At 44.5% G+C, this 17,844-nt stretch overlaps 1 protein-coding gene across 1 annotated transcript in view; it reads left to right on the top strand.

The window, feature by feature from the left end:
- The window catches only part of LOC122944185 (L-selectin-like), a 760,442-nt gene that overhangs the window by 696,175 nt on the left and 46,423 nt on the right, over positions 1-17,844 (top strand). The window contains exon 10 of the mRNA XM_044302412.1: positions 13,588-13,625. Within this exon, the coding sequence (XP_044158347.1) occupies positions 13,588-13,625 (38 nt within the window). The remainder of the gene's footprint in view (positions 1-13,587; positions 13,626-17,844) is intronic.

The following is a 17,844-nucleotide window of genomic DNA, read 5'->3' as shown; positions in this document are numbered from 1 at the left end:
TTGGAATATGCGCCCCTTTGCCCACCTTGGCATCAAAAAAGTGTCACACATCTGGTATCGCCGTACTCAGGAGAAGTTGGGGAATGTGTTTTGGGGTGTCATTTTACATATACCCATGCTGGGTGAGAGAAATATCTTGGCAAACGACAACTTTTCCCATTTTTTTATACAAAGTTGGCATTTGACCAAGATATTTTTCTCACCCAGCATGGGTATATGTAAAATGACACCCCAAAACACATTCCCCAACTTCTCCTGAGTACGGCGATACCAGATGTGTCACACTTTTTTGCTGCCAAGGTGGGCAAAGGGGCACATATTCCAAAGTGCACCTTTCGGATTTTGCAGGCCATTTTTTACACATTTTGATTGCAAAGTACTTCTCACACATATGGGCCCCTAAATTGCCAGGGCAGTATAACTACGCCACAAGTGACCCCATTTTGGAAAGAAGACACCCCAAGGTATTCCGTGAGGGGCACTGCGAGTTCCTAGAATTTTTTTTTTTTTGTCACAAGTTAGCGGAAAATGATGATTTTTTTTTTTTTTTTTTCTTACAAAGTCTCATATTCCACTAACTTGCGACAAAAAATAAAAAATTCTAGGAACTCACCATGCCCCTCACAGAATACCTTGGGGTGTCTTCTTTCCAAAATGGGGTAACTTGTGGGGTAGTTATACTGCCCTGGCAATTTAGGGGCCCATATGTGTGAGAAGTACTTTGCAATCAAAATGTGTAAAAAATGGCCTCCAAAATCCAAAAGGTGCACTTTGGAATATGTGCCCCTTTGCCCACCTTGGCATCAAAAAAGTGTCACACATCTGGTATCGCCGTACTCAGGAGAAGTTGGGGAATGTGTTTTGGGGTGCCATTTTACATATACCCATGCTGGGTGAGAGAAATATGTTGGCAAAAGACAACTTTTCCCATTTTTTTATACAAAGTTGGCATTTGACCAAGATATTTATCTCACCCAGTATGGGTATATGTAAAATGACACCCCAAAACACATTCCCCAACTTCTCCTGAGTACGGCGATACCAGATGTGTCACACTTTTTTGCTGCCAAGGTGGGCAAAGGGGCACATAGAGCAAATACCTTGGGGTGTCTTATTTCCAAAATGGGGTCAGTTGTGGGGTGTTTGTACTGCCCTGGCATTTGAGGGTCTCCGCAATCATTACATGTATGGCCAGCATTAGGAGTTTCTGCTATTCTCCTTATATTGAGCATACAGGTAATGAGATTTTTTTTTCCGTTCAGCCTCTGGGCTGAAAGAAAAAAATGAACGGCACAGATTTCTTCATTCGCATCGATCAATGTGGATGAAAAAATCTCTGCCAAAAAAAAAAAATGGAGGGGAAAGGCGTCTGCCAGGACATAGGAGCTCCGCCCTACATCCATACCCACTTAGCTCGTATGCCCTGGCAAACCAGATTTCTCCATTCGCATCAATCGATGTGGATGAATAAATCATTGCCGGGATTTTTTTTTTTATATATATATATATATATATATATATACATACAAAGTGCTTGCCAAAGCATAGGAACGCCGCCTCCTCCTCAGCTCGTATGCCTCGGCAAACGTATCTGTCACTGCAGAGGAGAAAATCCCGTCTTGCAGCGCCGCATACACCGACTTGCGTGTAATCTGACAGCAGCGCAATGCTTCTGTCAGAATGCACATCGGTGCTGCAGCTAGTAGATCGGTTGGTCCACCTGGAAGGTAAAAAGACAAAAGAAAAAACCAGGCCGCAACGCAATAATTTTATTAACTTTGGAACAGAACATGTAACTTTAACTTTTGGAACTAAACATTAACCTGTTTGCTTACCTGTTTTTTTTTTTTTGTTTTTTTTTTGTTTTTTTACCTTTATAGAACAAACCTCTCCTTCCCCATGGGTCAATGTGCAAAGCGCAAATCGCCCAAAGATGTGGCGAAGTGCGTTATGCACTTTGTCCCATGTGAAAGGAGACGTTTGCAGCAGCTGTGAGTGAATGGGCCCTAATAGCCCTGTGTGCCTATCCTGGTGAGATGATCCCTATGCTAATAGTGTACCTGTAAGTGGTACTTCCGGAAACACTCTCCAAAGCATAGGGCAGGGTGGTCGGGACAGTCAGGACAGAAATAGCGGGTGTCACGCCTTATTCCACTCCTGCTACAGACACGACATTTTTTTCGGGGTGGCGGTCGGTTTGAGGTACCAGCAACGACACTGGGGAAGTGTCGCTCGTGTAGACGGCTAACTACACTGGTGGATGGGGCCACGGAACCTCCTGGATACAGGAGGTTCGCGATGATCTCTTCCTGAAATTTGAGGAAGGATCCAGTTCTCCCAGCCTTACTGTAGAGAACAAAACTATTGTACAGAGCCAATTGAATTAAATATACAGACACCTTCTTATACCAGCGTCTGGTGCGTCGGGAAACTAAATACGGAGCCAACATCTGGTCATTGAAGTCGACCCCTCCCATGTGGAGGTTATAGTCGTGGACTGAGAGGGGCTTTTCAATGACACGGGTTGCTCGCTCAATTTGGATTGTCGTGTCTGCGTGAATGGAGGAGAGCATGTAAACGTCACGCTTGTCTCTCCATTTCACCGCGAGCAGTTCTTCGTTACACAGTGCGGCCCTCTGCCCCCTTGCAAGACGGGTGGTAACGAGCCGTTGGGGGAAGCCCGCGCGACTAGTTTGCGCGGTACCACAGGCGCCAATCCGTTCTAGAAACAAATGCCTAAAGAGGGCCACACTTGTGTAAAAATTGTCCACATAAAGATGGTACCCCTTGCCGAATAAGGGTGACACCAAGTCCCAAACTGTCTTCCCACTGCTCCCCAGGTAGTCAGGGCAACCGACCGGCTCCAGGGTCTGATCTTTTCCCTCATAGACCCGAAATTTGTGGGTATAGCCTGTGGCCCTTTCACAGAGCTTATACAATTTGACCCCATACCGGGCGCGCTTGCTTGGGATGTATTGTTTGAAGCCAAGGCGCCCGGTAAAATGTATTAGGGACTCGTCTATGCAGATGTTTTGCTCTGGGGTATAAATATCTGCAAATTTCAGGTTGAAATGGTCTATGAGGGGCCGAATTTTGTGGAGCCGGTCAAAAGCAGGGTGGCCTCTGGGACGGGAGGTGCTGTTATCACTAAAGTGCAGGAAACGCAGGATGGTCTCAAATCGTGTCCTGGACATAGCAGCAGAGAACATGGGCATGTGATAAATTGGGTTCGTGGACCAATATGACCGCAATTCATGTTTTTTTGTCAGGCCCATGTTGAGGAGGAGGCCCAGAAAAGTTTTAATTTCGGAAACTTGGACTGGTTTCCACCGGAAAGACTGGGCATAAGAGCTTCCCGGGTTAGCGGTTATAAATTGTGTGGCATATCTGTTTGTTTCGGCCACAACTAAGTCTAAGAGCTCCGCAGTCAAGAACAGCTCAAAAAATCCCAGGGCCGAACCGATCTGAGCCGTCTCAACCCGAACTCCAGACTGGGCAGTGAAAGGGAAAACTACGGGTGTGGCGGAAGTTGGGGACTGCCAATCAGGGTTTGCCAGCACCTCTGGGATTCTAGGGGCTCTACGGGCACGTCTTTGCGGTGGCTGCGACGGGGTCACTACTGCACGTGCCACCGTACCAGCTTCAACTGCCCTTCTGGTGCTCGCTACTTCACCAGGTTGTACGGCAGTGCTGGTACTAGGTCCAGGAAGGGCTGGGCTGCTGGTGTATGCCTCACCACGTAATCCGACAGCACCAGCCCCACTCTGCTGCTCTTGAAGCGGATCCTGCGCAACCTGCGGTCTAGCGACACGGGGCCGGGTATGCCTGCTGCTATCAGGGACCTCAGCCTCCTCGTCCGAACTTTGGGTCAGAGAGCCACTGCTTTCTACAGGTTCGTATTCTGACCCGCTGGATTCATCAGATGAGGGTTCCCACTCCTCATCCGACTGGGTCAGAAGCCTGTAGGCCTCTTCAGAAGAATACCCCCTGTTAGACATGTGGGCAACTAAATTTCGGGGTATTCCCTGAGACTACCCAAGAAAAAAAAAAGCAAGCCTGTCTTACAAAGGGGAGCCTAGCGAAGTACCGGAGGCCGCTGCGGTTGATAAAAAATATCAAAACTGATTTTTTTATCGCCGCAGTGCGTGTAAAGTGAATGTGCAGTGATCAAAAAAAATAATAATTTTTGTCACTGCGGTGGGGCGGGCGTGGGCAAACGCACGTGTGGGCGACCGATCAGGCCTGATCGGGCAAACACTGCGTTTTGGGTGGAGGGCGAACTAAAGTGACACTAGTACTATTATAGATCTGACCGTGATCAGTTTTGATCGCTTTCAGATACTATAAAAGTACAAATGCTGATTAGCGATACGCTAATCAGCGAATAACGGACTGCGGTGCGGTGGGCTGGGCGCTAACTGATCGCTAACTACCTAACCAAGGGACCTAAACTATACCTAAAACCTAACGGTCAATACCAGTGAAAAAAAAAAAAGTGACAGTTTGCACTGATCACTTTTTTTCCTTTTCACTAGTGATTGACAGGGTGATCAAAGGGTTAATTGGGTGCTGGGAGGTGATCTGGGGGCTAAGTGTACTGTAGTGGGTACTCACAGTAATGATGTGCTCCTCTCCTGGAACCAACCGACCAAAAGAAGGAGCAGAGGAGCACAGCAGCCATATAACCCCATCATATTTACTAATATGATGGGTTATCTGGCTGCTGATTCGTTTTTTTGAAAATCATCAACCTGCCAGCCAATGATCGTGGCCGGCAGGTTGATGACGAAGTTCTTCTTTGAATTTTGCCGGCCCGCGATGCGCATGCGCGGGCCGGCATACCCGGAAATCTCGCGTCTCGCGAGAGGACGCACCGGCGCGTCCACCCAGAACAGCACGACCGCCACAAAGACGCAATCCTGCGTACGGCGGTCGTGAGGAGGTTAAGTATGGTTTCCATTAATTTCCCCCCTATTGATGTCAGGCTTACTGGCCTATAGTTGCCCGATTCCTCCTTACTACCTTTCTTGTGAATGGGCCCAACATTTGCTAATTTCCAATCTTCTGGGACGACTCCTGTTGCCAGTGATTGGTTAAATAAATCTGTTAATGGTTTTGCTAGTTCACCGCTGAGCTCTTTTAATAGCTTTGGGTGTATCCCATCAGGCCCCTGTGACTTATTTGTATTAATTTTAGACAGTTGACTTAGAACCTCTTCCTCTGTAAAGACACATGCGTCAAAAGATTCATTAGTCTTCTTTCCTAACTGAGGTCCTTCTCCTTCATTTTCCTTTGTAAAAACTGAACAGAAGTATTCATTGAGGCAGTCAGCTAGTTCTTTATCTTCTTCCATATACCTTCCTTCTTTATTTTTTAATTTGGTAATTCCTTGTTTTAGTTTCCTTTTTTCATTTATGTACCTGAAGAATGCCTTATCGCCTTTTTTCCCTGACTGAGCTAATTTCTCTTCTGCCTGTGCTTTAGAAGCTCTTATAACTTGTTTGGCCTCTCTCTGCCTAATCTTATAAATTTGTCTGTCATCCTCATTTAGTTTTTTTTTATAATTCCTAAATGCTATCTTTTTGTTTTTAATGATTTTGGCCACTTCTGCTGAGTACCACAGTGGTCTCTTCCTTTTTTTGCTTTTACTGACAAGCCTAATGCAATTTTCTGTTGCCTTCAATAGTGCCACTTTTAAGTAGTCCCATTTCTCCTGGACTCCAATGAAACTGTTCCAGTCTGATAGGGACTCGTGTACCACTAATCTAATTTTAGAATTAGATTAGTGGATGCAGCCTGGCTGCTGCAAGTGATACCGAGTGAAGGAGGAAACAATTCTTGTGGCACCTGGTGGCCAAATTTGTTTTCCCACAGGATGGGGTGATGACTTATTTATTCTTGCAGAGCATGCACAAGGCAATTCTTCCGTCTTCCTGCAGTGTGGAGAAAAACTGCTAGACAGGAGATACAGAAGATTAAATTATGGGCAGCACGGTGGCTCAGTGGTTAGCACTGGGGTCCTGGGTTCAAATCCGACCAAGGGCAACATCTGCATGGAGTTTGTATATTCTCCCTGTGTTTGCGTGGGTTTCCTTCGGGTACTCCAATTTCCTCCCACACCCCAAAGACATACTTAGATTGTGAGCCCCATTGGGGACAATTGGATGCTAATGTCTGTAAAGCGCTGGGGAATATAGTAGCGCTATATAAGTGCATTAAATAAATACTCATGCAGAGTTAGTCAGCTGAGCTTGGCTTAGCTCTGGCATGTCTTGGGTCTAATGCACTCAGCGGCATCACCAGTAGTGTTGGGCGCGAATATTTGAATCACGAATTTTAATAGCGAATATCGCCACTTTTTGCGAAGATTTAGAATATAGTGCTATATATTCGTATTCACGAATATTCTAGATTTTTTTTTCATCAGTAACCTCCCTTCTTGCTTGTGGGCCAATGAGAAGGCTGCAATGTCTCTGAGCTTCGCAACATCCCTAGCAACCAATAGGAAAGTTGCCTACCCTTTTTTTTATTTATTTTTTAAATCCTTTATTGTTTTCTGGAGAAAATATACAAGTTCTCATATCAACCAAATTTACAAATATACTTTATACAAGTTAATACACTTGTTCCTTATAACCCACCCCATCCCTTTTGTTTCCCTGCTGCGGGATCCATCCGCATTTTAATATCTACCTTGATTTCTGTTTCCAAAAATTCCCAGTATAAGGGATCTTGGGAGCCTGAAGCAAGTAAGGGAGCCTGCCCCCTCGGGGGGACATCACTCCAATTTCCTTGCCACTCTTCTATAGGCCTCAATAGTGTCTAGCCGAGCCCTCCATTCATAAAAACTAGGGCTATTCTTCGTACCCCAATATTGAATTATCAAGGCCTTTGCCACCATAAAACCTTCCATGCTAACTCGCAATTGGTAGGTGGTCAGCTCAGAGCGGGGGAAAAGACCCAGTATTGCCTGCGTAAAACTTCGCTTCAATTTGATCTTATATCTTTTATATAATTCCTCATAATTACTAGTCCAAAACCCACACACTTCTGGACAATTCCATAATAGGTGACCTAACTCCGCATTTTCTGATGAACATTTCCAACACAAGTCCTTCCTTTCCTTATATATCTTGGCGAGGAAGGCGGGGGAGTAGTATAGGCGGTGAACAATCTTGAACTGTATCAATCTGTATTTCTGAGAGATCGATACTTTTTTAATGTTTTGATATACCATATCCCATTCCAAGCTGTTCCCCTCGCCCAATTCAGCTTCCCAGCCTCCCTCACTTTTAAATATAGTTATTTCCCCCAAACAGTCCCGGAGTTTATGATATATTTGAGAGAGTGTAAGTTGAGCATCCTTAAATCTGAAACAATAATCCAAAAAGGGGCTTGCCCTAATGGCCAATAAACTTTTATCCTGAGTGCTCATATATGCGTGACTAATTTGTGCATACCTACACTCACCTAAATAATTATTAGGAACACCTGTTCTATTTCTCATTAATGCGATTATCTAGTCAACCAATCACATGGCAGTTGCTTCAATGCCTGTAGGGTTGTGGTCCTGGTCAAGACAATCTCCTGAACTCCAAACTGAATGTCAGAATGGGAAAGAAAGATGATTTAAGCAATTTTGAGCGTGGCATGGTTGTTGGTGCCAGACGGGCCAGTCTGAGTATTTCACAATCTGCTCAGTTATTGGGATTTTCACGCACAAACATTTCTAGGGTTTACAAAGAATGGTGTAATAAAGGGAAAAACATCCAGTATGCGGCAGTCCTGTGGACGAAAATGCCTTGTTGATGCTAGAGGTCAGAGGAGAATGGGCCGACTGATTCAAGCTGATAGAAGAGCAACGTTGACTGAAATAACCACTCGTTACAACCAAGGTATGCAGCAAAGCATTTGTGAAGCCACAACACGCACAACCTTGAAGCGGAAGGGCTACAACAGCAGAAGACCCCACCGGGTACCACTCATCTCCACTACAAATAGGAAAAAAAGGCTACAATTTGCACAAGCTCACCAAAATTGGACTGTTGAAGACTGGAAAAATGTTGCCTGGTCTGATGAGTCTCGATTTCTGTTGAGACATTCAAATGGTAGAGTCCGAATTTGGCGTAAACAGAATGAAAACATGCAGACATCATGCCTTGTTGCCACTGTGCAGGCTGGTGGTGATGGTGTAATGGTGTGGGGGATGTTTTCTGGGCACACTTTAGGCCCCTTAGTGCCAATTGGCCATTGTTTAAATGCCACGGGCTAACTGAGCATTGTTTCTGACCATGTCCATCCCTTCATGACCACCATGTACCCATCCTCTGATGGCTACTTCCAGCAGGATAATGCACATTGTCACAAAGCTCGAATCATTTCAAATTGGTTTCTTGAACATGACAATGAGTTCACTGTATTAAAATAGCCCCCACAGTCACCAGATCTCAACCCAATAGAGCATCTTTGGGATGTGGTGGAACGGGAGCTTCGTGCCCTGGATGTGCATCCCTCAAATCTACATCAACTGCAAGATGCTATCGTATCAATATGGGCCAACATTTCTAAAGAATGGTATCAGCACCTTGTTGAATCAATGCCACGTAGAATTAAGGCAGTTCTGAAGGCAAAAGTGGGTCCAACACCGTATTAGTATGGTGTTCCTAATAATTCTTTAGGTGAGTGTATATCTATCTAAGAAAGACGGTGTACATTTTATTAATTCATCTAAAGGAATAATATTACCGTGTGATATTATATGAGTTAAGCGGTTAATTCAGCGTGAATTCCAGTATTTATAATCTACAATTGACTTAAATTCTTTTAAATTATAATTGTGCCAAAGTGGGGTAAAATAAGTAGGGAATGTCACACCCAGTAATTTTTTTATCTTATTCCAAACCTTATTTAGTGTATCACTAATCAAACATTGTTTTTTCCTCATGTCCAAATGACCAGTCTCCAGGACAGAAAAAAATATCCCCATGTGGCCCCTGGAAATCCCTTGAGAGGATACCCAACAACAAAGCGGCCTGGCTTTCTGCCCTCCCAAACACCACTTTATCTGTGCTGCAATATAGTATCCCTGGAGGAATGGAAGGGAAAGGCCACCCCTTCTCTCCAATATACAGAGATATTTTTGCTTAATCCTAACCCTTCCCCTCCCCCAGATTAAGTCATTCATCAATTTGTCCACTAACCCAAAGATGGAATCATCAATCCATATCGGGCATGCTGTCAGAGGGTATAGTGCAATAGGGAGGACCACCATCTTGATCAGTGCAATCCTTTCCTCCTGTGATAGAGGCAGCTTCTGCCAAGACCGGATCTTCTCCCTGATCTTATTAACCATAGGAGTTATATTTAAGGAATTATATCGAGACAGGTCCGCACTTATACTGATACCCAGATATCGGATGGAATCAGTTAGTCCGAGTAACTTAATGCCTAAGGGCCTGTCAGGGGGCACTCGGGAGAAGTTCAGATTTATCCCAGTTTACTTTATTCCCCCGATATCGCCCCATATTCTTTCAAGATATTCATAACAGGTGTAACGGCTTTCCATCCCTGCCTCAGGAATACAAGAATGTCGTCCGCATATAGACTAATCTTATCTTCCTCTCCTCTCCCTCCAAATCCTATGATCTGATTAGACTGCCAGATTCTACAAGCGAGAGGTTCCAGAGCTAGGGCAAATATCAGAGGTGAAAGGGGACAACCCTGCCGTGTACCTCGCTGTAGGGGAAGCTGTTCCGAGTCGATCCCATTTATCTTAACCCTGGCCCTAGAATCCGAATAAAGTACCTGTATCCATTTAATGAAATGTTCGCCCCAAATTCATTTTATCCAAAGTCGCCAACAGGAAGGACCACTCCACCCTGTAAAAGGCCTTCTCGGCGTCCAAATACAGGATGGAGCGATCCTCCCCCTCCCCAACATATACATTAAGAAAGGCCCTGCGAATATTAGATTGTATATCTCGTTTTGGGATGAAACCCGTCTGATCCGAATGGATCAGACGGTGAACAACCCCCCTTAACCTGTTTGCAAGTACTTTCGCTAGTATCTTGTAATCGGTATTGAGTAGCGAAATAGGGCGATACACCCCCACCTCTGTCTTATCTTTATCTTTCTTCAGGATTAAGGAAATGGAGGCTTCCCTCAAGGAGGGGGGGGAGTGAACCACTCCTCCAAGATTCAATAAACATTTGCAGAAGAAGAGGCAGTACGGTTTTGCGATATGCTCTGTAAAATTCAAAAGGTATGCCATCCCTGCCCGGAGTCATATGGCCCTTTATACTGTCAACAGCTTTCTCCACCTCTTCAAGAGAAAGTGGCAAATTTAGTTTGGCACTATCTTGCCCGGAAAGGCAAGGGAGTGCCATACCTTCAAAAAAAAGAGCCTGGGCTCCGTCATCCACCCCGAGGTCCGACTGATACACTTTAGTAAAGTGTTCTACGATGGCAATTTAGATTTTAAAGCTGTCATTAGTTAGTACACCCGTTGGCAGTTTTATTTGCTTTATTGGGATTTGGGCCTTTTGACTAGCAATCACCGATGCCAGCATTCTACCTGTCTTGCCTTTCTCAAAGAAATCTTGCTGTCCAGCAAAAAAGCGTCTATGTTGCGCCTTTTCATAAAGAAAAGTCTGGTATTCCCTCTTTGCCTCCATTAGTAATGATCGAGTGCCATTCTCATTTTGTTTGGCCAAGGCCGCCTCAAGCGCCCCGACCCCCTCTACCAATTCCTTTTCAGTGTTAGCATATTCCGCCCTTTTCCGTATAATCCTCATACTATATGCCCCTCTTATCATGGCCTTCAAGGAATCCCAAACATAATATATGTGTGTGGATCCATAATTTAGTGCCCAGAATTCTGAAATGTCTTTCCCAATTCTTTCTTGGTCACCGACCACCTGTATCCAATGTGGGTTTAGCCTAGAGGATTTTTTCCCCACGGGGGGTAGAGAGTCAGCCCTCGAAATTAGATCTATCCTAGACATGGCCCTGCAAGATCTACTAAAACAGGAGAAGGCCGTTTTTTTCCCGTACAGATCCCGGCAGATCCCGCTAAGGATCGTGGGTTGATCATTAATACTCCCCCTTCCGCTATACTCGGATACCCTGTCCTTATTATCCATAATAGAATTAAAGTCTCCTGACACTTATATAGGACACAGATCCCACTTACATAAATACTCTGCAAGTTCCCTAAGTACTTCCGAGGAGAAAGGGGGAGGAATATATACAAACGCAAGTACGCATATCAGTCCCTTCCACCGGCCATATAGGAATACAAATCTTCTCTCTTTATCAATCCATTGATCATATGGTTCATAATCCACATTCCTATGTATGTAAACACTAACACCTCGTGAATAGGCCGAGTAGTGAGAGTGGTATTCGTACTGCGTCCAAGGTTTTCGCATATATTTCAATTTTTCAACAGTAAAATGTGTCTCAATCAGCCCCACAATGGCAGGTAAATGTCTGGAGATGACATCATATACCACCCTCCGTTTAATTTTGTCCGCCAATTGCCAATTGCAAAGTTGCCTACCCCTTACTATATAAGAACCTCCCCAGTTTTATGGAGTTCTGAGAGAGACAGCAGTGTCATTGCTGTGCTCTGTGATTTACTGTTTAATTACATTAGATAGTTAGCATATATATATATATATATATATATATATATATATATATTACAGATAGTTAGTGGGAGATAGTCATTGTAGGTTAGATCGTGATATAGTGTAGCTGATAGTGGTTCTTCTGCTGTCCATACATACATGCTACAGACATAGTGCTGTGATGTCACAAGTTCACAACAATACTTAATGCACCAATCAGTAATATGTAGTCAGACCTGCTAAAATGTGAAGTTGCATGTATTGGGCAAAAATATGTGCATCATTAATTGCCGATTTGCACATTCGCAAATATATTGGAGCACTCTATCTGCATATAAAGCTATTGTAATGTTCTGCCATGCCAACCATTTTCTCCAGTCTCAGGAAACTTCTAGCAGCTTGTAAAATGTAGCAACAGTGACTCACACCTGTATTGTGCACGCAATACGCGCATATTACATTGCCGACTTTCGCAATCAAGAAAATAATCGCAAATTCTCTAATTCGTTAATATATGACAAATATTCGCAAAGTATCGCAAATTCGAATATTGCCCCTGCCCCTCATCACTACAGATCCCAAAGCACAAATGGTCATGGCAGTTCTTTGGGAGGTACATCACCTCTACTCTTTATAGCAGCCACTGCCACAACGCTCTTCCTCTGATGTTTCCTTCTCCTCAGCATCTCGATCCGGCTCCCAGGTCCTGTTCAACATACAGTCATCATCAAAGTCTTCACCCTCACTTCCACTTTTAACGGACTGTGAGATATCATGGTGGGCTTCTTGTCCTCCTCTTCCTGCTCTGAATTTTCCCCAAATGCCGCTGTCACTGCCCAATATCCCATAGTTCGGGGTGCCACTACTACCACAACCAACATAGTTATAGATGTGTCCCTAGCCTCTTTCTGAACCACCTCCTCAGCAGTCCAAATGCTGAATGCTCTCACAGAAGTCGTCAACAGGGAGACTCTCTTTACTATCTACCGTAGGTGGTGGTGGGATTTTCTTGACAGTTTTTAGGAAAAAGTAAGGCGTCCCACTAGGAAAGGGCAGTAAAGACAGAAAAGAGTCTACTTCTCTTGAGCTGCAAGGAGGAGAAGCAAGAGGAAGGCATTGAACCCTGACTTCGAGGCATGGTGTTAAACTCAGAAGTCCCTTCTATATCATCCTGCTGTGACTCAGAGAAGGAGAGTGCCATCCAATTCATAAACTATGTTGTGCCTTTCCAAAGTCAGGGAGAACTGGGGCTTCTACTACTACTATTTCTGGTGCTGGTACTACCCACATTCTGGCTGTGGGAGGACAAGGCCTGGCCCTGAGTTTTTCGTTTGGAAATCTTCAGTTCTAAAAACAGAGAGGCACAATTAAATGTCCTTCCCGTTCCACAAACACACTGAAGACACTGCCACTGACAATTCACTTTAGAAATAATGCAGTATCGGTGTCACTAACAGATTTTGGCGCAATGTTGAAATATGTAAATTCAGAAAAAAAGCTTTCTCAAGTGTAAAACATAAGTTGTTAACCTACTATAAGATTATTTTCCGCTACACCAACACTTGAACTGTCTGGAGAGGCCCTGACAGATTTCGGACAAATATTTCTGATTTTTTCAGAATTTTTTCAATTTGGGACCTCCAACTTATCTATCAGTTGGGGTCCTAGTGATGGGCCCCCAGAAATGTATCACCTATCTTGTGAATAAGTTACAAATAATATATATAGTAGGAAACCCTTTTGAGGATTTGTCTTGATGAGTTTAGGTATTTTAAGAGAACAAATGTTACCTATACTGTAAGAACTGTTTATTGGAAAACTACTGCAAACGAGATTCTGTATTCCCTCCTGCAAAATCCAAAGTAATATGTTCTTTTATGTAATGTTATGTCCTTCATGCAATGAATGCAATTTGTTGGCCTAAGATACATAATAATAATGTTTTCTTGATTTTCAGAGACAATACTAATACATTTGAAAATCCTGCATTTGAAGGTTTGTACTCTGCTATGATATATATTTGAAGAAAACCTGTCACCACGGAAGGCAGTGCAATCTACAAGCAGCTTGTTATAAAGTAGACGGAGCTAAGCAGATTGCTGCCACCACCAGACATCTGAGAAGCTCTGTCAGACGTTCTTCAGAACCTCCTGCTTGAGGTTCCTTTTGTTTTGCTTTCGTTTTCTCATCTCGTTGGCCTCTCTCAGCTGTCATGTAGTTGCACTGATTGCATCCCTTTAAATCCCTTCCCATACTGCATCACTTTGCGGTTTATACAACTTCCTGGAGTGTGTGCATGCTGGATGCTACTACTGAGTCTTCTACAGATAAGTTTTGTTTCATTTATTTGTGTTTTCCTGTTTGCTGGATCCCAGGTGACCCTGACTCCCTCCGTATCAAGTGTAGGGAGCCGGTGGGCGTGTCCCCTCACTATTTTAGGGTGTTCAGGTGTTATACAGTCGAGGAACGAGGATATGCGATCATCTAACATTGAGATTTTTGCATAGGCTGAGCAGTTAGGGAGAGAGCTAGGTCTGTTGCAGGGCTTTCCCTTTGGTTCTTTAGTTTTGGATCCAGTCAGTCGGATCTTCATTTTGTGTCTTCTAGTTTTCTGTACACCTTCCGTGACATTATAAACCGCCAAAACCGCCTTAAGCATGAATCCGGTTTCAACCTTGATTGACCGCATGCAGGGTCTTTCACTGGAGGTAGCAGCTCTCCGGAAAACTGTCTCTCAGTTTGAGGTGACCGTTTCTGCTTGCGTTCATGGAATTTGTTCTGAGCCTAAAATCTTGCTTCTGGATACGTTCTCCGGGGGTAGTGAGAATTTAGTTCGTTTTAGAGAGGCTTGCAAACTCCATTTTTGCCTACTTCCCCATTCCTCTGGTGATGAGGAGCGGAGGGTGGGGATCATCATCTTGCTGCTCAGGGATAACGCTCAGTTCTGGGCCTTTTCGCTGCCAGTGGGGGCATGGGTCAGATATATGATGATCCGGATCGTATTGCTCTGGCTGAGTCTAGACTACGTCTTTTATGCCAGGGTAAACAGTCCGCAGAGATATACTGTTCAGAATTTCGGAGATGGGTAGATGATACTGGTTGAAATGATGCTGCACTCCGAAGTCAATTTTGCCATGGTCTTTCAGAGGGATTGAAAGATGGATTTGCCTTTCATGAGAGACCTACCTCTTTGGACAATGCCATGTCTCGGGCCGTTCGTATTGACAGGCATCTTAGAGAGAGAGGAGATATCACTCCTTCCTGTCATACTCAGTCCAAGGACAGTGCGGCGGTCTCATTCAGTGCACAGGGGTCTCAGTCGCTCTCAATCCCTTCTGAGCAGGAGCCCATGCAGCTGGGTTTGCTTGCCTCTGACAATAGAAGATTCAGCTCTCATAGGAAGGTTTGTTTCTGTTGTGGAGGTATAAATCATTTGGCAAATGTTTTTCCCTCTAGGAGATTCAGGCAGTTTTTTGAGAGTAAAAAAGAAACAAAAAGAAAAAAATCCTCTAAAAACGTTCCATCTGTTACTATTGGCAAGGTTGATGCGGAAATTGAGGGTTTTCCGTTTGCTTGTAGTTCCCGTTTTGTCCTACCTGCCGGGGTGGCGCTAGAGAGAAAGAACATTTTTTGTGAGATTTTTGTAGATAGTGGAGCAGCTGTCAATCTCATTGATAATCAATTTGCTATAACTCATGGTTTCCAGGTATACATTTTGGGAAAGGATATACCTGTTTTTGCTATTGATTCTGTTCCACTTTCTCAGAAATTGTTAAAGGGCATAGTTCACAATATCCGTTTGATTGTGAGTGATACTCATGTTGAGAATGTGTCATGTTTCGTCCTAAGCGGGTTGCCTACTCCTCTAGTGTTGGGGCTACCCTGGCTCACTAAACATAACCCCACCATTGATTGGCAAGCGAGGCAAATAAATAGTTGGAGTGACTTTTGCAGAGAGAATTGCCTCACGACATCTGTTTCTGAGGTTTCTACTAAGACTGTACCATATTTTCTCTCTGAATTTTCGGATGTGTTTTCTGAGAGTGGTGTTCAGGAATTGCCCCAACACAGGGAGTACGATTGCCCAATTAATCTCACCCCAGGCGCCAAGCTGCCAAAATCTCGTTTATACAATCTCTCCCAACCTGAAAGGGTCGCTATGCGTGCTTATATCTCTGAGAGTCTGAGAAAGGGACACATACGACCCTCGAAGTCACCTGTTGCCGCTGGTTTGTTCTTTGTTAAGAAAAAAGATGGTTCTTTAAGACCATGTCTGGATTTAAGGGAGCTAAACAGTATCACAATTCGTGACCCTTATCCGCTTCCTCTGATCCCGGACCTGTTTAACCAGATTGTTGGGGCTAAAGTTTTTTCCAAGTTGGATCTAAGAGGGGCATACAACCTGTCAGGGTCAGAGAAGGAGACGATTGGAAGACGGCCTTCAATACCCCTGAGGGCCATTTTGAGAATTTGGTTATGCCTTTTGGTTTGATGAATGCTCCGGCTGTCTTTCAGCATTTTGTGAACAGCATTTTTTATCATTTAATGGGGAAATTTGTATTAGTGTATCTGAATGACATTTAGATTTTTTTCTCCTGATTTCAAAACTCATAAGGACCACCTACGTCAGGTCTTGCTCATCCTGCGGGAGAATAAATTGTATGCTAAACTGGAAAATGTGTGTTTGCGGTTCCAGAAATTCAATTTCTGGGGTTTCTTCTCTCCACTTCTGGTTTTCGCATGGACCCCGAGAAGGTCCGCGCTGTGCTTGATTGGGAGCTTCCTGATGCGTTTTTTGGGTTTTGCCAATTATTACAGGAAGTTTATTTTGAATTATTCCTCTGTTGTTAAACCACTCACTGATATGACTAGAAAGGGGGTAGATTTTTCCTCCTGGTCGGTAGAGGCGCGTAAGGCCTTTTCTAGTATCAAGGGGAGTTTTGCTTCCGCTCCCATCTTGGTACAACCTGATATTTCTCTGTCCTTCATAGTTGAGGTGGACGCTTCTGGGTGTGGGTGCGGTCTTGTCTCAGGGTCCCTCTCCTGCCAAATGGCGACCGTGTGCCTTTTTCTCAAAGAAACTCTCCTCCACAGAGAGAAATTACCATGTGGGAGATAGGGAGTTGTTGGCCATCAAGTTAGCTTTTGAGGAATGGCGCCATTGGCTAGAGGGAGCCAGACACCCTATTACCGTGTTTACTGACCATAAGAATATGGCCTACTTGGAGTCAGCCAAGCGTCTGAACCCGAGACAGGCCAGATGGTCTTTGTTCTTTTCAAGGTTTAATTTTGTTGTTACATTCCGCCCTGGGGTTAGGAATGTGAAGGCTGATGCCCTGTCACGTTGTTTGCCGGGAGGTGGGAATTTTGAAGACCCGGGTCCCATTTTGGCTGAAGGGGTGGTGGTCTCTGCTCTTTATCCTGAATTGGAGGCAGAGGTTCAGGTAGCCCAGTCAGAGGCTCCTAATCTTTGTCCTCCTGGGAGGTTGTTTGTGCCTCTCGCTTTAAGACACAAGATTTTTAAGGAGCACCACGATACTGTCCTTGCTGAGAACCCGGGGGCAAGAGCCACAGTGGATCTCATTGCTTGGAGATTCTGGTGGCCGGCACTTCGTAAGTCAGTTGAGGGTTTTGTGGCAGCCTGCGAGACCTGCACTCGTGCCAAGGTTCCTCATTCACGGCCATCAGGTCCTTTCTTCCGTTACCCATTCCTTCCTGTCCTTGGACACATCTGTCCATGGACTTCATTACGGACCTGCCTCGTTCCTCGGGGAAGACTGTGGTTCTGGTGGTGGTGGACCGTTTTAGCAAAATGGTGCATTTCATTCCTTTTCCTGGCTTGTCGAATGCTAAGACGCTAGCGCAGGCATTTATTGATCACATTGTCAAATTGCATGGTATTCCTTCAGACATAGTCTCTGATAGGAGCACGCAGTTTGTTTCCAGATTCTGGAAGGCTTTCTGTTCTCGCTTGGGGGTTCGGTTGTCATTCTCTTCTACTTTCCACCCGCAGTCGAATGACCAGACAGAGCGCGTCAATCAGAATCTGGAGACATATCTGCGCTGTTTTGTGGCGGAGAATCAGGAGGATTGGTGTTCTTTTTTTGTCCCTTGCTGAGTTTGCTTTAAATAACCGTCGTCAGGAGTCCTCTGATAAGTCACAATTTTTTGGTGCATATGGGTTTCATCCGCAGTTTGGGACATTCTCTGGAGA

This window comes from Bufo gargarizans, chromosome 7 (assembly GCF_014858855.1).
Source record: "Bufo gargarizans isolate SCDJY-AF-19 chromosome 7, ASM1485885v1, whole genome shotgun sequence".
Classification (NCBI taxonomy): domain Eukaryota; kingdom Metazoa; phylum Chordata; class Amphibia; order Anura; family Bufonidae; genus Bufo; species Bufo gargarizans.
Note: the sequence above shows the minus strand (reverse complement) of the source record. Positions and strands in the feature narration are given on the sequence as shown.